A 25866-nucleotide genomic window follows, 5' to 3' on the forward strand; every position below is an offset into this window, starting at 1 on the left:
TATTCAAAACACAATTCTCAAAAATCTCTTTGACAATACCAGCATAAAAATATAAAATCACAGTGCAATATAGGCAATAGGATAGAGACAGATAAGGAACTTATAGAGGTCAGACCCTCTGCAAGTGAAAGGACAGGGTTTTTTTGTGTGTTAATAGGATAGAATAAAAAGGGGGTGAAATAGAATAAAGGAGTCAATAGTTTATCAGGAAGATATTAAGAGCAGGACACAGGTAACCTCAGTTACTAATCAAACCAAGTCTGAAAAAGACCACACGGTGCGGGTCTGGCCACCTTATTGGGCAGACTGGATGGATCTTGTGGGTCTTTATCTGCCTTCATTTACTGTGTTTATCATTGTCTTTTGGTGTGTGGAGTGTTCGTTATCAAGGATGCAGTACCTTTCTTTCACCCCACCACCGCACCCGTAGCCATATGGATTATTTCTTTTGTACAGCACATAAAGGGCTTTCATTAACAAGGAATGAGATCCTCTTCACGCCTTTGATCACTGTGCGACTGCTCTTACTCTCCAGGTCGGGGACCTTCCACTCCATGGTGGACCATGAAGACTTAAGAAATTCCTAATTGAGTGGAAGGATTTTCTCAACAAGATGGGAGGGGGGTAATCTGTAAGTTTCAGGAGATATATGCCTCTGCATGTACAGGAAATACGTGACTTGGCTATTAAATGGAAGGCAGGATGGAGTCTGTCCAGAAGGTGGCTACTAAAATGGTCAGTGGTCTTTGTCATAAAGTGTATGGAGACAGACTTAAAGATCTCAATACGTATACTTTGGAAGAAAGGTGGGAGAGGGGGAGATATGATAGAGATATTTATGTTCGTGTACAGCGCTGCCTACGTCTAGTAGCGCTTTAGAAATGATAAGTAGTAGTATATTTAAATACCTTTGGCGGTATAAATGCACAGGAGACGAGTCTCTTTCAATTAAAAGGAAGCTCTGGAACGAGGGGGCATAGGATGAAGGTGACAGGGATAGACTCAGAAGTAACCAGTGGAAATACTTCTTCACAGAAAGGGTGATGAATTTGTGGAATGGCCTCCCAGTGGAAGTGGTGGAGATGGAAACAGTATCTGAATTCAAGAGAGCTTGGGACAAGTATATATGATCTCTAAGGAAATGATAGAGAGTAGATGGCATGGATGGGCAGACTGGATAGGCCATATGGTCTTTATCTGCCTACATTTTTCTCTGTTTCTATGACACTTAATGTGATATGGAGGATATGAGATTATCAAGTTTGGAATTGTACTGCTGGGCATCCTGGTTGCGGGGCACGGTGCATTGGCTCTGGAGGCAATTAGCTGGCTCCAGTTTGAAGATTTGTAGGCATTGGGATTCCCTCTCACTTCTGCTCAAGACACCTAAATATTCACAGGGAGTGCGCAGAGTTTTGTAAAGCAGTCCTATCCTAGCTCATACAGTGGGAATCTAGCACTAGGTTCAAAGATTTCAGATTACAGTTTACCGTTTATTAAAAATTTGATATACCACCCATTACATATATCTGAACAGTTTGCAAAGTTAAAATCTAATAGAAACAGGGATTAAAAAAGTTATGCAATTCAAATAGAGAAAGAAGAGAAATAAAGATTAGATTCAGGGATGCTGCCCTCCTTCTCCCTGTTAGGGAAAACCCCATGTTTGTCATGTTGCATATTTTTCCCCAAAATGGGAGAGTGGGCACAACAAAGGTCTGCTCTTTCAGTGGCAGTTCATGAATGGTTTTTTTTTTTGTTACATTTGTACCCCTCGCTTTCCCACTCATGGCAGGCTCAATGCGGCAGGCAATGGGAGGGTTAAGTGACTTGCCCAGACTCACAAGGAGCTGCCTGTGCTGGGAATCGAACTCAGTTCCTCAGGACCGAAGTCCACCACCCTAACCACTAGGTCACTCCTCCACTCCTGAGCAGCCCCAAGACCTTCGCATTCCATGAATTTGTTAGAGGCACGAACTCAGACTTATATGCACACATACTGGAAGTGCTGCAGTGGTTGAACACGAGGGGGTGGTGCTATAGGCAGCCTTCTGGTATGGAGCTGTTTTTATGCACATTGGGTCCTAACCTCAGGCAGATAATGCTGCGTATATAATATCCTCTTGGATGCATCAGTGTCTCATGGACTCGTGTAGGGTAAGTGGATCAGTAGAATGTGACCCTTCAAGAGTCTTTGGTTGGTTCTAACGAATGCTCACTCAATCTCCATGTGGAGCTGCAGTCTCAAATTAATGTATAGATTATTACATCACCTTATAGAATCCCAGCTTCAGTGTCAGATCAGTGCTACAGAGGTAGTGGGGGGGGAGGGGGGGACACAAGGATATTTTTTTCCACATGTGGTACTCTTGTTTGTTAGGGTATAGGTTGACTCTGGAGTTGGTGGTGTAGGGGGGGGGGGGGGTCAGGACACATTATATATGCAGTATAATACACTATTACTACATTTTGGAAAGCTTCCCTACTCCCCCCTCCCTCACATCCTGTCTTATCAGAAAAAACAAGTAGCTGAGATTGCACTGATTTGGAAAACTAGTTCACCTTTTCAGGAGGAAAAGGGAAGTTTACCACCAAGTCTAGGATAAATATTTGAAGGCCTGGGAGAGACCTAACGGTAACTGGTTTAATAGGTGTGGGGAGGGCCTTTTGGGGTGTCTGGCTTTGGGAATGTTCATGGTTGGTTTTTTGTTTGTTTGTTTTTTTTTAACTGTTGTCACTCATGAGGTTGTTTGTAAAATTCACTTAAATAAAAGTTTCCAAAAAACAATTATTAGTATTCCATCAAAGTGAGAGTGGGTTTACTTCAACCTGGTCATACTGCTTCCCTCCCCCCCCCCCCCCCCCCCCCCCCAAGTTGTTGTGTGCTTCTGCTCGGGGAGAGATGTGCCTTTATGCTTATCTTGCTTTGCAGTGTGTCTGAAATTAGTTTTAAAATCTGGCCTATTCTTACCATTACAGACCATGGTACTGGCAAGTGGAGGTCAGGATGGAGCCATTTGTCTATGGGATGTACTGACAGGAAGCAGAGTGAGTCACGTGTATGGGCATCGGGGTGATGTGACATCCCTTATCTGCACTACTTCCTGTGTGATCAGCAGTGGGCTGGATGATATGATTAGTATCTGGGACCGAAGCACTGAGATAAAGCTGTACTCCATTCAGCAGGTAAGAGATTTACAGTGAGTCTAAATGTCAAACTTTGTCTCTCTAGAAGGTCTGGGGCAGAAGCTGCAGAAAGAAAATGATGATCTTGGACTGACCTTCAGAGAGAAAACCCCTCAAGCTTCCTTCCCATATATTTACAGCCCTAGCAGTTCTAGTTGTAGGCTACCGTTTTTCAACTGTGTTTAATTTTACATCATGTGAACCAGAAAGTCAAATCAAAGTTTGTGAAAAGAAGTGAGCAATAAACCCAGTTCTCTCCTGTTGTGATAGTGTGGTAGCCATGTTAGTTCACTTTTAAAGGTGATGAACAGAAATAAAACAAAGAAGATACCTTTTTTTTATCGGACTAAATATAATTTTCTTATTTTTTATATTTCTATTTATTACATTGTGTTCTAAGGCATTTCTCCCTTCTATTACACTTATCAGCAGTATAACTCAGGAAATTTAATGAAACCAACTTCAAACTAGAAGTTATTGGACCATTGCCAGTTGGTCTCTTATTACAGTGACTAGTAAAACATGCCCGTTTCTTGCGGCAATGAAACGGGTGCTAGCACGGTTTCCTTCCGGACCTCCCCCCCATCGCTACTCACCCCGTCGGCGACGGCGTTCGTCCGCCATTGTTGCGGACCTCGGCACCATCTTCAATGTGCTGACATAGCTCCACCCTCAACGTCATCACGTTTGACGCGAGGGCGGGGCCCCAGCACAGTGTTTTCGGTGGCTTCAAACCGGAAGGAAGTGCCCGGAGGACCTGACAGTGACGTCAGTGTCCTCAGAACGTTGAGGGTGAGTTTTATTATATAGGATTCTTCCTTCCTCTTTCTTTTGCTGGTTTGAGGTCTGTAAGGACTGGAGTAGCAGCACTTATTTATTTGGATGTCGCTTGTGCCTTTCCAGTAGTAGTTCAAGGCAAGCTAACTATTTCTCTGTCCTTAGAGGGCTTACAATCCAATGTTACTCCTGAGGCAGTGGAGGATTAAATGACTTGGCCAAAGAATATCAGCAGGAATTATGTTTGTTGAAACACTTCTATACCACCTGTGTACTACTCTAGGCAATTTATGGCTAATATAGGAAATAATTACATATGAACACAACATTGACAGCAGACTCAAAATAGAAAATCTTGGTTCCCAGCCTGCTTCTCTAATTACTAGATTATGCCTCTATCCCATTTCCCGTGAGGCTGCTTTTTTGGCTTCACAGAAGAAATAAAAAGGAAAGAAAAGCATGGCAGCAGGAGGCCTCTGAGACTGTTCCCTAATTGTACTACTGCAGTTTCTGGCAGTGAGCTGAAAGACACTCTGAGGATCATTTTATAGGAAATGACCTAGATTAAGAGGGCAAAAGGGGGCCTGTTTGCAGCCTATTTTATAACATACTAGGAAAACAGGCCCGTTTCAGGAGCAAATGAAACGGGCGCTAGCAAGGTTTTCCTCCCCAACCCCCCCCCTTCTCCCTCCCTACTTACCTACCTACGGACCCCTTCGTCGTTCTGACGGCATTGCTCCGCATTCCGCACCTACTTCTTGGACGCACTGAATGCTATTGCTCCGCCCTCAACATCATGACGTTTGACGCGAGGGCAGGACCCCTAGCCTGGGCGATTTCGGTGGCTTCATCACCATGGTCTTACGAACCGTTCTGGAAGGAAATGACAGTGACGTCACTGTCCTCAGAACGTTGAGGGTAAGTTTTATTATATAGGATTAGCACAGGTTCTGCATACATTTACACTTGCTCAGGAGAAGGTGTAAATGTAAACGCTTACAATATATGCATTTTCTAAAGTAAAAATGTAAATTGTGTCTCTGTGCCAAAAGCACATACAGGTATGCAAAACTACGATCTGTGCCCTGAAAAAGGCAAGGACAAATCAAAATCGGGTATACATATAAAGTATCACAGACCATGTAAAATGAGTTTAACTTGTTGGGCAGACTGGATGGACCATACAGGTCTTTATCTGCTGTCATTTACTATGTTACTACGTTATCGTCCTCACCAAACCCAGTCCAGAAACTTTGGTTATGCCCATCAGATGACGTCAGAGAAATTAAAAATAAAATAAAATTTAAAAAGTCATATTATTATTAACATTTGTATAGCGCTACCAGACGCACGCAGAGCTGAACACCTGACACAGAGAGACAGTCCCTGCTCGATAGAGCTTACGATCTAAAAATACAGACAGACAAGACAATTAAGGGTGAGGAAAGTACTGGGTGAGAAGGAACAAGGATAGGGGAATTGAGTAGTGGTTAGGAACCAAAAGCAGTGGTGAAAAGGTGGGTTTTCAGCATAGATTTGAAAACAGGTAGAGATGGAGCTAGACGAACAGGCTCAGGAAGTCCATTCCAGGCATAAGGTGCCGCAAGGGAAAAGGAACGAAGCCTGGAATTAGCAGTGGAGGAGAAGGGGGGACGACAAGAGAGATTTGTCCAGCGAGCGGAGATTACGGGGAGGAATGTAGGGAGAGATGAGAGAGGAAAGGTAATGAGGGGCTGCAGAATGGATGCATTTAAAGGTCAGTAACATATAACGGCAACATGCAGTGTCAGGTCTTGAATATTTTCTCTGCCTCTAGCGGATGGTGAAGACATGACATATGCAGTTTCTAGATTGGTCAGCTTAATAGCTTCTGTTCCAGTTGCAGAACTAATGACCATTTGAGCAGGAAGGGGTATACTAATTTAAAAAAAGTGAAGTGTTAATTTGGTAATTCTCTCTTTCTCTGTTTCTTTACTAATATTTCTAGAACAGAATAACTCCCTTCCCAAAATGCAGCCCAAAAAAACCTGACAGAAGCGATCCATACACAGTTCAGAACAATCTTTTATGTTCATAAACTGAAAATTTTTATGTATTGTCCACTGCGAAGCTTAGAGGTTAGGGTGAGAGGAGAAAGAGGGATCTAGGATATAGGAGGGGGGAGCCAGTATTGAAGCAGAAGAGAATAACACATCCACTCACATCCATCCTTCTGTCCCCTCTATCATTCATGCTCAATATCCATTTAATCCCCCTCATTTTCTGTCTCCACATACTCCCCTGTCATTCCTTTACTCACATTCTTGCCCTCCCTTTTCCTCTTGCTCACTCCATCTGTCACTCTTCACCCTCCCTTCTACTCACTCTCCCTCTTGCCCCCATTCCTTTACCATCCCTCTGCACCTCTCACTCTTTTGACTCCCATGTGCTCTCTTGTTCTCCTGCTCTCATCCCATTACCTATTCACTGCTCTGTTGCTCCTCATGTGCTTACTTACTCTCATTTTGTCCCCCTATCCCTTTGCGTTTTCTTCTACCCTTTAACATCCCATCCCAACAGCATTGCAGGAAGAGGGAGGCCATTTTTGTCTCCTCTGTTCCTAGCATGTCACTTAAGGCCAGAATATGGCTTGAGGCACAGCACCAGTGACATATTTAGGAGGAACTGGGATTACACTGGGTAGAGACAGATTCAGGGCAACTGCTACAGCTGCCACTCAGGGCTTCTGTCTCCCTTGATTCCACACGAAGGGCTGGATTTTGCAGTAGTAGTAGTAAAATCAAAAGACCAGAAGCCCTGATTGAAGCCTCGATTTGATTATTATTTGATTTGATAATCCCTGTTTACATACATACGTACGCCATTTACGGTTATATGTAAGCCACACTGAGCCTACAAAAGGTGGGAAAATGTGGGGTACAAATGTAACTAATAATAATATCTGTGTTTGAACGGGAGGGATTTCTGCATAATACTAGATTTTGTCAACCAGTTTTGAAAAAGTGACATCATAAAAGTAGGGTCAACTGAAACTTCAAGATGGCATCGGAAACTACTGATATCGGTTTCTTTGTTTTGCTTAATGTGGATTTGGTAGATTTCAGTTTTTAGATTGCAGCAAAAATGAATGTGTTCTTGGCCACTGTTATTGCAATGATTGCCATTGCATGGGGCTGTGAATACTGCATCAGGATCCCCTGTCCTGGCCAGCCCAATTACTAAAACAAGACAGGCTGGCCTCAGTTTCTTGGTATTCTGTAGCATGGTTAGTTAATTTGTCTGCCTTGTGCCAGTGGGAAATTTGCTTTTTCTTTATGTAACCTCCTCTCTATCCCTTCTGTGCAGGAGCTGGGGTGTGGAGCAAGCTTTGGAGTAATATCTGACAACCTGCTGGTGACAGGGGGCCAAGGTTGTGTTTCTTTCTGGGATATTGGCTATGGTGACCTCTTGCAGACTGTCTACCTAGGAAAGAGTGAGGAGTCGCAGCCAGCCCGACAGATCTTGGTCCTGGAGAATGCTGCCATTGTTTGTGACTTTGGCAGTGAGCTGAGCCTGGTCTACGTCCCCTCTGTCTTGGAGAAGCTGGACTGAAAATAAGCAAACCAACAAAGGGTTTGGAGGGAGGGGTAGGGACTGGAGCTTCAAGTTTGGAAAGACTTCAGAAGCTTGTTTTTTTGTTATTGCTCACTATCTGCCTTAAGAATTAAGGTAAAAGATGGTGGCCCTGAGTGAAGAGTTAATGAATTGTCTGTTGTGCACAAAAGGGAAGAGTATGGTATTGGCATCTCTGGAAGCACTGAACCAGTTTGAGCATCTGACGTTCATTTATCTCTTGCAGCCTCCCCCCTCCTTTTCTCTTGCATACACACAGATATGGTAAACCTTGCTCTCTCCCAAGTTGCACTGTTTTCTCCAGTGTTGTTGGAAAAAAAGGCTGGCCAAGTAGAAGGCAAGAGGTTTTGTTTTACTCTTGTCTTGCTGGAGTAAAGAAGGAGAGGAGGATGGAGTATATTGAATGGCTGGAATCCCATAACAAACAGTGCTCCCATAGGATTAGATAGGAGTTTCCCAGGACATCGGCAGAGTGTTTTTCTGACTTGGTCAGGAATGACAGCTGACATTAGCAGAGAATGGTTATTTCTGGGAATGATAACCCAGTTCATCAGTGGTGTGAGGATCACATGTTTGGAGGCCTAGCAGTGATGCCTTAACTTGAATACTGTACTAAAGTGTCATGGTGGGGTTTACAGAAGCTGGTGCGTTCTAACACAACTGGAAGTCTTGTTATGTTTTTAAATAAAAACAAAATAATTTTACTTAATGCAGACAAGTGCAGGTTCTTGTGGAATACTGGGTAATGTGGAATGGAAAATTTCCAGGCACCTAAAACTTTGCTGCTGCATTGGGTCTCAGCTGGAAGCAAGCAGGTTAGTTAGAGAGCTGTTGGTTTCCAGCAGCACTGCAAATAGGGTGAGTTGATGCTGCCTGGGTGGGGAAGAGCAGTTGTGTCCTGGAGTAGCTGAAGGCACAGAAAACAAAATGAAACCATTTTGAATTGTAGACAAAACCAGATAATTGTAAATACTACAAGTCTTAAGAGACAAAAAAAACGAGAGAAGTTTGACAACATTTTACACTGGCTCTTAAAAAGAAAAATGTTGGCACCCAAGCTTTCTAAATTTTCTAGCCCTGGTATATTATGTTAAAATACATATAATATGAAATGTATTATTGGAATTTATATCAGATCTTGGAGCTCTTTATTATTTTCTATAGTTCATTGAATAGTAGACACAGTTTGGATGAGTCAGTAATGAATTATTTCCCCCTTTGCAGCTTTATATTTGAAATGGTGCATAAAATGAGAAGAAAGTGCTCACATGTTTGTTATTCAGAGGGAGATTTTTATCAGATCACAGGCATCATGTTTATTGCAAAAGGAAATGGTGATATAACCACATAGTCAGATTAGTATTATTTTTTCTCATTTTTAGGGTTTATAATGGTTCATTTTTTTAACTCGTGATGTCACGAATGATGTACATTTCTCACTTTAGGTTTAGCCCATGTTATAGAAGTATTTCACTTGTTTAGTTGAGATCTGAGGTGTGATTAACATTTTAGATTAATTGTGATTTGAATGAAAGTGATACTGTCTTGGGGAGGGGCTTGTACAGTGTTGTGTTGACATCATAAGAAGCAAAATGACAACCTCTGTTACCTTATCTCCCAAAGCTAATATCCTTCCACAAAAAAGGTTGTCTAAAATAAAATGACTGCAGGTTCTGGAGTATGTCAGATTGGAAAGACTTGGAATTGTAAATTAGGAAGGTGCAAATCATATCTTCTTCCTTGGTAGCCGAGTATGGTAATGCTCTTACAGGAAAAATCATTAGCAAGGTACAATGTTCTCCAGAAACAGAAAGCACACAATCTAAAGAAACTGCAGCCAGTCAACGCTTGTATATTAGGGGTCAGGTACAGGGAAGGGTGAGCAGAAGGATGTGAAATGCTGCTGGTACATATACAAAGGTATTAATGTACCCTGAAACAGAAACTCAAGAGATGTTATGTCAAGAAACAAAAAAGTATAGAATAAAAATAGAAAACTTTTTTTTAATATAATAGTTATAAAACTAAGTCTCCAGTTTAATCATTTTATTGGCATGCACTAGAAATATTTCACTCTTACTATGACTTACAGTTGCTCTCACCTTCAGCTATAAAGATTGAATTTGATGGATTTGCAGCCAGCGTTTGACCAAATATTGTGGTTATTAAGTTCCCATCCATGTTCATAATATCATGTAATTTAAGGGCGATGGGAGCAGTGCTGTTCAGCAAGAGTGTTGAACAGTGAAAGCGAGTTGATGTAACATTCTCAGATCTAAGTACCAACATACTTTGCCAATTGTTTTAAAAGTGCTGATCTTTACTATAAGAAACAAAATCATTCTAGTTCCAAAACAGCAAAGCAAGGCTGTATTTTCCACAGCTGAACACTGGCCTTAGTAGCCCCATTGCAGCATTTTGGGTTAGTATTCTTCCTAAGGGGACTTGGGCTGCACCTTCATTCCATTTCACTCTTATCTGGCTGTTGTACACTGAGTAACAATCTGTTATGCTAATGTTTATGAGAAATATTGTGACGATCAGTATAACTCATGAGTAAATGGTGGTACTGTTCAACACATCAAGATGTACAGTCTTTGAACGAACTGAAATCCTAGGGAAGCTGTTGTGGGTGACTTGGTCTTTATCTTGAATACCCTTTGTTTATTGTCTGAAATAGCTTCCATGATCACTGCCTCCATTTTGTTTTCTATATGGAAAGAACAGAGCAGCACTTATCAGGTGTACATATACAGTGTTGGTGTAATTATGTCTCGGTTAAAAATATATATTTTTTAATTTTCAGTAGTGGTTATAATTTATTTTGCTATAGATATTACACTGTTTTGAACTTTACCAGGAAAAATATTGTATTGGATTTTTTTATTTCCTGGTGATTGGGACGTTGTTTTCTACATCTGTTCAAGTTTGACATGCCTATTCAAACTGTTAGACACAAATGAACATATTTTGACTGTTTCTTTTGAGGGGGGAGAGGCAGTAAAGGAAATAGAATGAGGCTGAGTTAGGCCTTCCGATAGTATCCTTGTTCAATCACCTGTTTGTAATTTGGGCTGTGTAACCAGGAGGTGACAAGTGATACAAGTGCCACATAGAGCATCACAACTAACAATTTTTCTCCCTCATCACAAGTTGAATGCGATTTGTATAATTAAAAAGCCAATAAAAATCTTTTATAAATGAGAATTGTGGATGTCGACACTCCAAAATTTTCATGTCCTAAGTTACAGAGAGCATGACGTAGAACGTGACATTGTAGTTGTACTTGAGCACAATTGATGTTATTGTTATAACTAGCTCGATTCTGATGCCATAAATTGACTATTTGGATCCTGCACTACTGCCATGTACATGCAAGACCTATAGCTGGTGCTTTTTTTCTTGGAAACATTAAAAAGATGCTGGAACTCTTGCAGAGTCAACCGTAGGGAGCAGGGTAACCAAGGCTTTTTTCTAGCTGGTATGGTGTATGCAGCTGTAGGACCCAGAATAGCTCTACCTTGGAAGGTGGCTGCCTCTGAATCTGAGGGTCACAGGTTTGAGGCTAGCTGATGCCACCAGTAAGGGAAAAAAACAAGCTTGGAGATTTTGAGTGTGAAATGTAATGGGGTGGATAGGACATTTTTGGAAAGCAGCAAAAAAGGTGCCAGTACTCTGTACTGCTGCATACCGGCCGGAGGGAAAAAAAAAAAGGCCTTCCTGTAGATCAAAAAAGGTTTTCATGAACTTCCAAACTAAGACGGGTCCAGGCTATCAAGCACCTTTTTGTCAGGCACAAAAATAAGACCTGTACCATAGCTGTCCTTTAATGTAGTATTCTCTCCTTTTGCCCATCGAGTTTGTTTCTATGGTAAATAGCCAGTATTTTGAAGCAGAAGGGCTCCGTAAGCAACTAAATTCAATTCTCAAACCTGCAGAAGAATTCTATGCACAATTTTCCAAATTGGTAATTATGGCATTGCTTTCCCTTTACCTTGTTTTCCTTAGGTATTTAAAAGCAGCTTCCATTAGTAACACAGTTGATATTGGAATCGTTTGGTTTAAAAACGGATTGGGAGTTATGATGAAAATGCCTAAGTAAAAACCATAGCAAACCTTATCTGCCACAGTGAAAGGTGCAGAGAATAGAAACTGATGTCCATTGCTACAGTATTATCGCAGTAGATGATGGAGAGGAGAGCCAGGATCTGTTCTAGAGGGAGCTGTAGACTGGTTTTCCAGCAGTAAATTAGCCACAGTTTGGGGTCATGTTTAAAGGTGAAAATGCAACTTTTACAGATATCAAGAGTTTGGTTTCTTACAAGCATCAGCGTTTTGCAAATGGAAGAAGTGTGTGGAAGATTAAGGCTTTTGTTTTATTTGAGCAAATCATTGTGAAAACAACTTGATAAATGTGTGTTAAATAGTACTAATGTGTTAATTCCTCCACAACTAAAAATGAGATATAGATCAGTTTGTTGTGCTCCCAGACAAGTCTTGATTTTCTTTGTTACCAAAGTATACAAATTAACCTGCCTCTTAGGTTCAATGTGCAAATATAGGGCCCTGTTTACTAAGCTGCGTTAGCATTTTTAACATGCGTTAACAGTGTATGTGCCTACAATATCCTTATAAGTGCCTACACAGCACGGGCGCTAATTGTAGGCGCGTTAAAAACGCTAATGCGCCTTAGTAAACAGAGCCCATAATCTCCTAGATAATCATTGTGGATATTCTGGAAAAAAAGAAACCCCCCAAAAAACAAAACTGTGAAATCTATAGGACCAGAGTGAATTTGGAACTACTTTTAAAGCCCCACCTTACACTATGCTGAGCTACAAGAATGTGGCTTCTATCTTTGCTTCTCATACACCATGACCAGTGAAAGAATGTTCTGTTACAAGGACCAGCATCACAGTTTTGTCTGATGTATTAAGTGAAAATCATGCAGACACTCTGTACTTTCAGATTCTATGTGTTTGGGTGGTTCTCAGCATATTCCTACAAGTCTGGTTTTCAGAATATCCACAACAAAGACACTCATATACACTGGGCATAAGAAGGAACTTCCTAAATATTGGCGAAGTCTAATGTATTATGACTATTCTGAAATCCACACTGTCGAGGTGCAAACGTTTGAGACTGAATTGGGCATCACTGTTGTATGTACATACATTTCAAAGATTTTAAACTAAGGTAGCAGCTTGAGTGCCTTGGTCCGCTGATGCAAAATCATGCCCACATAATTAAATAGGCATTTTCCATCATGGAATTTGTATCTATATTATAAAATAAGGCACTTCAGGGAGGCCAAAGACCCCTATAACCCTTCCCCTGCCCTTGCTGTGTGATTATGGGACAATAATGCATGCCCTTTAGTGCCTTATTGCTGAGATGACTGTATCCATTCTGTGAATATTTATTTTTCCTTTCTCTACAAGCAAAAAAGCAAGACTTGTGTAGATTGTGTACCTCAAATGTTAGTATTTATTATTTTTTTAATATTTCAAAAATGAGGGGATACCTTTTTGTACTTGAAGATTGCATTGAGGTGGGATATCCTTTGAATGGAGAATAACTGTGCGCTTGATCTGGGTTAAAAAAAAAAAAGACTGTAAATTCTCTTTTCACCATCCCTGTTATATTTCACTGTACAGTGTAACACTATAATGTAGAAAAAGTTGTGTACTTATTTTTTAATATTTTAACACAGGACGATACTTGTACTTGTCACAAATAAACAATGCTTTGATACCACAGGATTCTGGGTCGTTTGTGATGTGGCCTGAAGTGTGGTGTCCTGCTCTGATTAGACATGTTGTACTGTTTTTTTGTTTTCATCTCTGCTCATGAAGGAGGGGAGGGTTGAAATTTGGTAGCACTGGAGTCCTCAGTTTAGTGGTAAAAACCAATACAAAGTTAAATAACACACTCTCATTCTTAGAGGGACACTTATTACATGAATCCTCTGCTGAGATAAAATAGTGCGGTTTCAGGGGAAGGCAGTGTGGAATAAAGTGGAAGAATTCCCACGAGACTGGATAAGTACTCAGCTTTTCACCTTGCACATTAGTTTTAAAAGATTGAAAGTTTAAAGTATTTAGTTTCTTACTTTGCACATTTGGTTTAAAAAGATTGAAAAATTGTAGCACAGCGGTGTCGGGAAGCAATAACATAGAAAAAAAGAAAAAAGTCTTCCGTATTCACTGCAGGGATACCCGATGAAAGAAACGCTATACCATTTCAGAGCAGTATGCTTGACTGCATGAGAAGTGGCAAAATCATCTGAGGGTTCCCTTGCTACTCATGGGTGTGCATTGTATTACAAATATTGGATGAGTGGACTAGTGCATTGGTGTTAGCTGAGACTTCAATAATCGGTGGCTAAGGTCCTGGTTTATTTTGTTTAGTTAGAGATAAATTAGTGCAGCATTTTATTTTGTGTTTTAGTGACAGAAACTACTATTAGAAATGGTACCTGTACTACGTATTTCTTAAATTTTTATACTTAATGCGTACAATCAAAGAATACTTTGAGCATGAACAGTAAACCAATTTCTTTGAGGCTAACAGGTATGGTGAAATTAGGCCTTACCTGCTAATTTTCTTTCCTCTAGACCCTCCAGACCGGTCAAGACGCTTGGGTTATGCTCGCCTACCAGCAGAGGGAGACTGAGAACACTAACTTCAAACTATGTACATATAACCTGTGCCTAGCCACCTGACGTCAGTATCCGCTTAGCAAAGCAGAAAACCAAAAACCTGAAAACGAGAAACAAAACCCCTGTACCTGGAAAACCAATAGTCAAACACCAACAGTGTGCTTCCACAGACAGAACGTCCAAACGTCCCGCTCTGTACTGTTTTAGAGTCAAAGAAATTCTCTCCGACCACACTAAACTTGAAAGAATAGTCATAGCAGAACACGGCTCAAAATCACTTCTGATAATACACAGGGCGGGCTCTTGACCGGTCTGGAGGGTCTAGAGGAAAGAAAATTAGCAGGTAAGGCCTAATTTCACCTTCCTCTTCAACCCTCCAGACCGGTCAAGACGCTTGGGAAGTACCAAAGCAGTAGAAACTTAAGGGTGGGACCCTCGAAAAGCAGAAGACAACACAGCCGCTCCAAACCGAGCATCCTCTTTTGCCTGAACATCAAGTCTGTAATGCTTCACAAAGGAATGGATGGAAGACCACGCCGCTGCCTTACAAATATCCTGCGGAGGAATAAAACTACTTTCCGCCCAAGAAGCAGCTACCCCCCGAGTAGAATGAGCCTTAAGCACCGAGGGCACGGCACGGCGTTTCAACAAGTACGCCGACGCAATGGTCTCCTTCAACCACCTAGCCAGAGTAGCCTTGGAAGCTGCTGCCCCTTTTTTGGGACCTCCAAACAACACAAACAACCTATCCGATGCTCGAAAATCCTGCGTTCTGCGCAAATACGACCGTAAAACGCGCCGTACATCCAACTTAGCCAGCCGACGTTGCGTAAGGTCCCCAGCGCGATCCCCCAACACAGGCAAGGAAATCACCTGGTTGACATGAAAAGCCGACACCACCTTAGGCACAAAGGAAGGAACCGTCCGTAAAGTCACTTTCTCCTTAGCAAATGACAGAAAAGGCTCCCTGCAAGACAGAGCCTGAAGCTCTGAAATCCTACGTGCCGAAGAAATGGCCACCAGAAAAACCGCCTTCAAAGTAAGATCCTTACATGTAATGGATGCCACGGGTTCAAACGGAGGTGCCACCAACGCCTCCAGAACCAAATTTAAATCCCAAGGCGGAACCAACGGACGACGAGGCGGCCGAATCAACTTCACTGCCTTCAGGAACCGCCCCACATCAGGAGAAGCCGCCAAGGAAACTCCCCGAATCTTACCTCTAAAACAAGACAAGGCAGCAACCTGCACTTTCAGGGAAGAGAGCGACAGTCCCCTCTCCAAGCCATCCTGCAGAAAATCCAAAACTTCCGCCACCGAAGTACGCAAAGGGACATAAGCCCGCTCTTGACACCAGTTCTCGAAGGTGCGCCACACTCTCACATACGCCAAAGAAGTAGACCTCTTGCGAGACCGCAACATCGTATCAACCACTCTGGGTGAAAACCCTTTCTTTCTCAACCGGTGCCTCTCAAGAGCCAAGCCGTAAGCAAGAACGGAGAGGGATCTGCCATCTCTATCGGCCCCTGAACCAGTCGCACCCGAGGCCCCAAAGGAATCGGATCCTGCACCAGTAACCGCATCAGATCTCCGTACCACGGACGCCGGGGCCAATTGGGCGCTATCAGAACCACTAACCCCAAGTGACGACCGATCCGCTGTACCACGCGGCCCACCAGCGGCCACGGCGGGAACACGTAGAGCAGCTGCTGAGGTGGCCACGGAAGCACCAACGCGTCGATGCCCTCGGCTCGAGCATCCCTTCGACGACTGAAGAACCGAGGGACCTGCGCATTGTCGGCCGACGCCATAAGAGCCAACACTGGCCGACCCCACTGCAACACTATCTGCTCGAACACGGAGGGATGGAGAGCCCACTCTCCGGGATCCAACGTATGCCTGCTCAGATAATCTGCACTCACGTTGTCCACCCCTGCCACGTGTCCCGCTGACAGACTCTGCAGATGAACTTCTGCCCATGACAGCAACTCCGTCGCCTCTACCGCTAACCCGGGACTCTTTGTTCCCCCCTGTCGATTTACATAAGCGACGGCCGTGGCATTGTCTGAAAGAACCCTGACTGCCTTGCCGTCCAGAAGACTCTGAAAGGCCCGAAGAGCCAACCGAATAGCTCGCGTCTCCAGGCGATTGATGGACCAACTCGCCTCCTCCAACGCCCTTGGGCCACCTGACCCAGACAATGCGCCCCCCATCCTGACAGACTCGCATCCGTGGTCAGCACCACCCAGTCTGGCGTGTCCAACGGTATGCCCTTCGCTAGATTCGGAGAGAGGAGCCACCAGCGAAGACTGCCCCGAGCCACCTCCGGCAGGGAGAGCCTCTCCTCCAAACTCTGAAACTGAGGAGACCAGCGAGACAACAACGCTACCTGTAACGGTCTCATGTGGGCCCTGGCCCAAGGTACCACCTCTATTGATGCCGCCATCAGACCCAGCACCCGAAGATACTCCCGCGCCGACGGCGCCCTCTGAGCTCGGAGCTGCCGGATCTGAGACTGTAGCTTGGAGATGCGAGGCGCTGTCAAAAACACACGGCCTCTCTTCGTGTCGAATCGGACTCCCAAATATTCTAGGGACTGCGACGGAACGAGGTGACTCTTCGCCAGATTGACAACCCAACCGAGCGACTGCAGAAAGGACACCACCCGACCGGTGACCTCCTCGCTCTCTGCTTTTGATTTGGCTCGAATCAACCAGTCGTCTAGGTACGGATGGACCAAAATGCCCTGCAAACGCAGCACTGCCGCCACCACTACCATGACCTTGGAAAAGGTGCGAGGCGCTGTCGCCAGGCCGAACGGCAGAGCACAAAATTGAAAATGTCTCCCCAACACCACAAAGCGAAGAAAACGCTGGTGTGCCTCTAGGATGGGGATGTGCAAGTAAGCCTCCGTCAGATCTAAAGACGTCAGAAACTCTCCTTCCTGAACCGCTACAATGACCGAGCGCAGCGTCTCCATTCGAAAGGAAGGAACCTTCAGAGCCGCATTGACCTTTTTGAGGTCCAAAATGGGCCGAAAAGCATCCTCCTTTTTGGGAACTACGAAGTAGATGGAATAACAACCCGTACCTCGCTCTCCTGGAGGAACCGGAACTACTGCTCCTAACTCGACCAGACGCGCCAAGGTCTCTCGCACTGCTCTCGCCTTGCGCCTGGAATGACAAGGGGACACGAGAAAGAAATCGGGCAGAGGACCGTCGAACTCTAACGCGTAGCCGTCTCGCACAATCTGCAGTACCCACTGATCTGAGGTGATCTGGACCCACCTCTGGTAAAACAAGCGCAAACGAGCCCCCACGCGAACCAGAGGTTGGGCCCCCACACCATCATTGCGAAGGACGGGACGCTCCGGGCGTTCCCGACGAGGAACCTCGCCCTCCACGGCGGCCACCTCGAAAGGACTGAGTTCTTTGGAAAAAACGACCCCTAGTCCCCCCGGAGGACCTGCCAGGCCGATATCGTCGAGCTTCCTGAAACCGTCCGCGCACCGCGGACCCCCTAGCAGCCTTAGGACGAAGCTCCGGAAGACGAGGAACCTTAGTATCACCAAGACCCCTCACCAACTTATCCAACTCTTCCCCAAAAAGCAAAGAACCTTTAAACGGCAGCGAACACAGCTTTGCCTTAGAAGCAGCATCAGCCATCCAGCCCCGCAACCACAGGGCCCGACGAGCAGCCACCGCCAGGGTCATGTTCTTAGCCGAAGCCCGTAACAAATCATACAGTGCATCAGCCATGAAGGACGACCCCATCTCCAACCTTGCCAAATCTTGAACCATTGAGGCCCTATCAGCCGGCGGGCTATCCAGCAGCCGCTCCACCCAGCGGAAACAAGCCCGGGCCACCAGGCCTCCACAAACCGACGCCTGCAGCGCCAACGCAGACAAATCAAAACTCCGCTTGAGAAACGTCTCCAATTTCCTGTCCTGCGGGTCCCGCAACGCGGCCCCCCCATCCACCGGAATGGCCGTAGCCTTAGTCACAGCCGTCACCACGGCATCTACGGTTGGAGGACGGAGGGAATCTCTATCCTCCTGCGGAAGTGGGTACAACTTAGCCATGGCCCGAGCCACCTTACACTGATCTTCTGGAGAACGCCACTCTTGGGTAATCATTTCCCTCAGATCCGCGTTCATAGGGAAAGTGCGAGATACCTGCCGAATCCCCTTCACCAAAGGATCCTGCGGACCCGGCTGTCACTGGAGCTGACGCCTCAAACTTGAGAGTCGATGACACCTGCTCAATAAGTTCTGCCAACTCATCGTGGTGAAAAATGCGGACCACCGAAGGGTCCTCCCCAGGCACAGCAAGCTCCTTCTCATAACCAGCCAACGGCCCCTCATCCTCCTCCAGGGGATTAAAATCGCCCTCTGACTCCGGAGGGGAAAAACTTTCCATGTCCTCCGACCACTCCAAACGTGGTCTCTTAACACTGGCACCCCCCGTCCCAAGACTAGGGGGCTCTGCTCGCGTCGGCCCCGCCTGCCAGGCCTGGAACAAAGACCAAATAAAATCCGGCGGGAAACCCATCCGACCAGGACCGTCCCCCCCAGAAAAACCGGACAACTGACAGCCCAAAGGTCCTCCGACCAACTCCGGGCCTTGCGGTGCCGATTCCAAAATGGCGGCGGTTCCCGCCAAAATCGGGACCGCCGCCACGCTACCAGACTGAGACACTGCCGGCTCTGGAGGGCCCGACGCGGGAACCTCCGCCGCTAACACCGGCGGAGCGGAGGAAGAAGACTTCGGTTCGCCGCAGAAACGGCAAGAACCGCCAACCACTTCAACCCCCCCAGAAAAACCGGACAACTGACAGCCCAAAGGTCCTCCGACCAACTCCGGGCCTTGCGGTGCCGATTCCAAAATGGCGGCGGTTCCCGCCAAAATCGGGACCGCCGCCACGCTACCAGACTGAGACACTGCCGGCTCTGGAGGGCCCGACGCGGGAACCTCCGCCGCTAACACCGGCGGAGCGGAGGAAGAAGACTTCGGTTCGCCGCAGAAACGGCAAGAACCGCCAACCACTTCAACCCCCCGGCGCGCACAAAATCTACATCGTAGCGGCTTTCCCGCCATCGCGCCTAAACAAACAGCTGACAGCCCACTCACCAGAAGCCTGCAAAACAGCGCCCCAAAGCAGCTGAACACCCCTGGAACCCCAGATTGCAGCTCACTCAGCTCTCCACACCGCTTGGGCCTTCGATCTGTGAGAGATCTCTTTCTTTTTTTTTTTTTCTTTTTTTCAACAAACTTTATTGCAGCCTGAAATTGAGCCCTGCTGCTGCTAAAACTAAATGGCACTCAAGGCTGCAGCACAGGACTGTAGCCGAGGCACAAAGCTGCCCAAAACGGGAGAACCAGTTAGGGGGAGGGACCCGGCCACCCGGGTGTGACACCCCAAAGGGGACAATGGCAGGCCCCACCGGACCCACCAACCCCCAGTACACTAAAGTCTTCCAGGCACAGAGGATAAAACTGAAAAACAGACCAAAGAAGCTCTAAATAATCTCTGAATCCTACCAGACCGGACAAGCTGCACAGGTTGCTTGTCTACCCTCTGCTGAGACTGAGAAGATACTGACGTCAGGTGGCTAGGCACAGGTTATATGTACATAGTTTGAAGTTAGTGTTCTCAGTCTCCCTCTGCTGGTAGGCGAGCATAACCCAAGCGTCTTGACCGGTCTGGAGGGTTGAAGAGGAATATTACATTGCCAAAGAGGAAATGACAAAATAGTTGGGATACATAATCGTCCACATAAGAACAGACTCAAGAGATCAAAAGCACAAGATGGCTATTATAGGAATATTCAATGGAAAAGTAAGGAACTAAACAAGCTCAAAAACTAGTTAATAGACCCAGTGGCGTCAGACAGGATATTGGAACTCTTTTGACCTTCTAAACAGATTTGAAGTTGTGACAGCTCATAGAACACATTAGGGTCCTTTTGCTAAGGTGAGCTAATTTTTATTTATTATTACATTTGTACCCCGCACTTTCCCACAGAGGCAGGTACAACGCGGCTTACATAGTTAACAGAATTACAATTATTAGATTCATGAAGAAGAATGAACTATAATGTAACATAATAATAGAATGCTTTAAGTATATGTTAATTGGATTTAGCGCATTTTAATGATTAATGTGCAGCTCATTGTATACCAATGAGCTGTATGACACAACTAATTTGTTAGTGTGCTTTATCTAAGGAGATTATACACTTACAGGCTATTTGCATTGAAATTTTGCACCCAAAGACACAACCTGTAAGCAGTAGACCAGGCATTTCTTCTTTCCAGATTGTATCTATTTAGAGCCATCTGGAAAAATTGAGATTGCCCCTTCTAGGAAATTACAATCAGTAGATCTAAAAAAAAAAAAAATAACACATTCCATCTTTATCCTGGAGAAAAACAAAATAAATTATCAAGGTAGGTCTGGTTACAATCTCATCTGTAGAACTCTCAACGATATTGCTCAGATTTAAACTATCAGAAGAAACTTCAGCTAAGAATATTCCTTGAGAGAAGCTAGTGCACTTATATAGGCAAATTGTAAATCCTCTGTAAAGGAGGAAGACCTGAGGTAAAGTATTTGAAAATTTCCTTTAAAAACTTGTAGGTCTTTAGGAGTGTAATTAATTGAGGAAAACTAGCTACCTAGAAAACAATCTTATCCTGCATAAGAAACAATGAGATTTTTTTTTCACCTGCTGAACTTGGTTTTCAAGATTTTCCATTTTTGTAGCCTAAAGAGGCATTATTTTCCTCCAGCTTCTGCAGCTGAGAAGTGACCAGAGTGGGTGAGATCCTAGAGCAAACCCTGTAAAGAGATTCCAAGGCAAACCAAATAGTGTGTAGCATCACTTCAGGTGGTTTGACCAAAGGGGGTAAAAATGTATCCATATTTTTCCTTTGCTCACTTTCCAGTTCCCCCAACTGCACAAGAGTCAATGAAGAAACCAATGCCTATGGTATATCTGCATCAAGACCTAGCAGCTATGATTCACCCTCAGTGGTATTTGTGCCATCATCGCGTGGTGCAACTTTGAAGCAAGCAGATCTCAAGTAGGCAGAGAAACAGTTGGAATATGAGCGTGAGAATGGATGTATGAATGTACAAAGATGGATGCTTGAATATCAGTTATTAATATATAGTATTAATTTATGTAGTACTTTAATAAAGGAAATTGCAAAGATATATTTATTGAATTGCAGTCACGTTATTGAGGACTAAATGTATTGGTTGAGATTGGATGGGACTGGGGTGAGGGTGTTTAAGTTTGAAAGTTATCAGATGATGGTCAGAGAGGGGAAGAGATGAGGCCCAGAAACTGGAGAGTGAGTAGTTGAAGAAAAGATCAAAACAGTGGAGAGGGCGTAGTGGAGCATAGTTGAAGAATGAAAGAGGATGTTACAGTGAGAAATAGAGGAATCATTAGCATGAATGATAAAATCCCCAAGAATGAGGGAAGGAGATGAAGGTTCAAGAAAGAAGGAAAGCCAGGCGTCAGTCAGTGAGCAAGAAAGAAGGGGGCTTATCAGGGGGTCGATAAATGACTGCTACTTGGAGAGGCAGAGGATTGGACAGATGGAGTGGACTTAGGAAGACAGCAGTAAGACTGAGGTGCAAGAAGAGGTTGAAATCTACAGGAGGGTGAAAGTAGTAGCCCAACACCACCGCCGTTGCCAAGGAGCATGGGAGAAAAGGTAACCTCCATGACACAAGGCCGCAGCTAAAGCAGAGTCTTCAGGGCAAAGCCAAGACTCAGAGCAACTAGATAGTATGAGAGATAAAAAGGTCATGGATGTAGGAAAGTTTGTTGCAGAGTGGGCATACGACAGAGCATATGAGAAAAGCAGGGAAGAAGGGGGGAGGAGAAGAACAGAAATTAAATTTGAGACATCACAATGTGATCTGCATGAATAGGATGAGAGCTGATATGGAGGACCAGGATTGGGATTGATATCCCCAGCGGAGAGCAGGAGGAGCAGCAAGAGAGTACAGAGAAGAGTAGGAGAAGCATGATGACAGTGACGAAGGCGAGATGTACGCAGAATGAAGATGGTTGAATGAAAGGAAGGAAATGTTGAAGGTTGAGAGCTGAGAAGGGAGAAAACAAAAGAGGTGGTGAGATGATGAAAGCAGAAGGTGGGCAATGTGTTCCTGCAGTATACAGTGGTTTCAGATGAAGAAAGATTGGGAAGGGACCGTATCAAAAAGAGAAAGTGTACTGGAGCCATAAGAAGTAACTGGGAGAAAATACAAAGTGTATAGAGAAAATGCTTCAGAACGCAGCACCTGGAGCGAAGGCCCTGGGAGGATTGGGTTGGACCTGGGAGCCACCCTGGAAAAGGCTGTGAGGATATGCAGATGGGTTGCAAGTCCTCCATAGCACCTGGAATGCAGCTGGTGGGAGCACTGGGAACCTTCACCACACACCTCTCAGCCAAGAAAAGGCTTAATAGGGGTTAGGCTGAAGTCAGCATTCCTCCCCGAGGGCCACGTGACCTTTTCCTTTTGCAAGTCTTTCAGGCTCTCTAGGTATGAATTTATAGCCAGACAGAACATAATGATAGAGAGGAAAAACCCAAACAGGACTGGGCAAACAGACACAGTTACTGTTTCCCTTTCTGTTACAGAAAACTGAATTTCTTTATGTCATCCCTCGGCTCAATACATCTAAGACTCAATGAGCTTCTACTATCATATGCTGATGACATCCTGCTTCTCCTACCAGTGACCTCTTCAAATAAAGATCAAATTCGGTCAGTAACAGCCGGTATGAATGCTGTTAGTACTTGAGCCCTGAACAACAAACTGAAACTGAATGAGCAGAAAATCAAGGTCCTGTGGTTCGGGAATCACGGAGTTATGGCCCCATTCTCAATATCTTTGTTTAATGGGCAAACCTTTGCAGTTGAGTCAGAAACCAAAATGTTCTCCTCCCACATTAACTAGCTATGGAAGAAATCTTTATTCAAAATGAGACAACTACATCTAGTCAGATCCTTCTTCGACCAAAAATCCTTTGCACTGTTAGTTCAACTACTAATCCTACCACACCTGGATTATTGTAATGTCCTATTTTTTTGGTATTAAGTGTTAATATAAAAAAAAATGCAGATCATTCAGAACACAGCTGCCAGACTAATATTCAAATTGAATAAATATTCTAATGTATCATCTTAGCTTACTCAACTACACTGGATTCCCATATCACAAAGAATCAGGTTTAACTGCCTGCTTAGTTTTCAAATCTTACAGGGTTTTAAATCAGAACTGCTAACAAGAGTTGTTTCACTATGCCTGGTCCAGTCTAACAGACTAAAAAGAACAAATGACTGGTTAGAAAAAAGAAACTGGCTAGATCCATGTCAATCTGGGATTCAAACCTGGTTATGGTACAGAAACGGTCCTTGTAGATGATATTCACAGAAACTGAGACAAGGGATTTGCCTCGATGTTAGTACTGTTTGATTTCTCTGCAGCTTTTGACACTGTGGATCATGATATCATGCTAGCACGACTGACAGAAACAGGTATCAATGGAACCGTACTTGCTTGGTTGAGATCCTACCTATCAGACAGGCAACAATCCATAATGTTTGGCAGCAACTCATCACCACCATGGACACTGACCTGTGGGGTACCACAAGGATCGATATTGTCACCTATTCTGTTCAATATCTATCTCAAATCACTAGCTGAGCTGATTTGGTCAATGGACACTCAGTTCTACATCTATGCGGATGCTGTGCAGCTACTCATACCCATTGTACCTACAGCCTTGAATAAACTGATTACCTGTCTAACATTTATTTATTTATTGTGAACATTTATATCCCACATATTCCCACCAAGGTGGGCTCTATGTGGCGTACAATGTTAGGAGAAAGTAGAACACAATAACGTAGTGCCAAGCGGAAGAGAGAAAAGAAAAGAGTAGATAAGGGGAGGGAGGGAAAACTGGAGGGGAAAGGAAGGCAGAGATGCAAGGATCAAGCTGCAGAGGAGAATGAACGATTACATAGGTAGGTTTTCAGGGATTTCCTGAATAGGCTGTGATCAGTGGTCTCTTAACGCTGATGGGAGAGCATTCCATTAACATCAATTCAAGAATGGGTTAAACACAACAAACTTTGCCTGAACCCAAGTAAAACCAAGCTTCTATGGGTCCCTAACACAAGTGGATACATACCTGACATCAAAATCCCTTTTGGGAAGTATGAACTCCCCCTCAAATCACAAGTCAGAAACCTTGGAATACAGTTAGATTCACCACTTACACTGATTCCCCAAATCCAAGCAACCTTCAAGAGCTGCTTCTCTCCTTACATCGAGAAGGTAAATCTTATCCCAGTTGTACATGCAATGATAACATCAAGACTAGATTACTGAAATGCACTATACAATGGTCTGACTACAAAGGGCCTGCACCAGCTCCAGCTGATTCAGAATGCAGCAGCAAGACTCATAGAAGGTTGCAAGTGACGTGACCACATCACACCATTTTTGCAAAAACTTCATTGGCTACCAGTACAATACAGGGCTAAATTTGAAATTTTATTTCTGATCTTCAGGGCCCTGAAAGGAAAAGGTTCTGAGTACCTGAATAATAGGATGATCCGCCACACACCGTCAAAAACACTAAGATCCTCCCAAGGACTTTCACTAACCACATCCTCTCCAAAAGACATTATACGATGTGATATCCACAAGCGAGCCTTCTCCAGAGTAGCCCCCACACTCTGGAATGCACTGCCTGCGCGCACGCACACACACGAAAGGAGTACTCAGGCTGGATATACTGCAGCAGGACATGTTTATCCTACTCCTACCCTTGCAGAGATAACGTTTTACCATTTCTCTGACCTCATGTGCAACTTTCTTTAAATCAATCAGCTCCTTGTGACTCTGGGCAAGTCACTTAACCCTCCATTGCCCCTGGTACAAAATAAGTACCTGAATATATGTAAACCACTTTGAATGTAGTTGCAAAAACCTCAGAAAGGCGGTATATCAAGTCCCATTTCCCTTACTTTCTAACTCTTCCTACTTTCTTACCCTTCTATATGTTACATCTTTGCTTTATCCTTCACTATCACTTATAAGGTAAAATTATGTATAATCATACCTGATAATTTTCTTTCCATTAATCATAGCTGATCAATCCATAGACTGGTGGGTTGTGTCCATCTACCAGCAGGTGGAGATAGAGAGCAAACTTTTGCCTCCCTATATGTGGTCATGTGCTGCCGGAAACTCCTCAGTATGTCGATATCAAAGCTCCATCCGCAGGTCTCAGCACTTAGAGAATTACACCCACGAAGGGACACTCTGCCCAGCTCACCACCGCCGAAACGGGGGAGGGGAATTAACCCAGCTCATCCCCACACAAGTGGGGGAGGGGAATCCGTCCAGCTCATCCCCGCGGAGCGGGGGAGGGACACCACACCCGCCGATGCGGGGGGATCTGGCTTATCCTGCAACCGCAACCGCGGGAGGAGCTGACTGACCCTAACACCGCCGAAGCGGGAGGGGTACAAAGCTGCCCTACAGCCGCACGAAGCGGGAGGGAGTGCCGGCAGAATTTATGTCTCAATCCAG

General features: G+C 44.5%; 1 protein-coding gene across 2 annotated transcripts in view; it reads left to right on the forward strand.

Moving 5' to 3' along the window:
- SCAP (SREBF chaperone) overlaps positions 1-22128 on the forward strand; it is a 252892-nt gene extending 230764 nt beyond the window's left edge. The window contains exons 22-25 of one of the 2 annotated variants that reach the window (XR_003941472.1): positions 2980-3186; positions 7309-8465; positions 11029-11032; positions 22116-22128. Coding sequence is in view for 1 of the 2 variants with exons in the window: in XM_030196685.1 (XP_030052545.1) it covers positions 2980-3186; positions 7309-7554 (453 nt within the window). In the remaining variant the exon portion in view is untranslated. Of the gene's footprint in view, positions 1-2979; positions 3187-7308; positions 9894-11028; positions 11033-22115 lie in introns of those variants that run through there. The other variant, XM_030196685.1, reaches the window with a different exon arrangement.
- The last annotated feature ends 3738 nt before the right edge of the window (positions 22129-25866 follow it).

This window comes from Microcaecilia unicolor, chromosome 1 (genome assembly GCF_901765095.1).
Source record: "Microcaecilia unicolor chromosome 1, aMicUni1.1, whole genome shotgun sequence".
In the NCBI taxonomy this organism is placed as follows: Eukaryota; Metazoa; Chordata; class Amphibia; order Gymnophiona; family Siphonopidae; genus Microcaecilia; species Microcaecilia unicolor.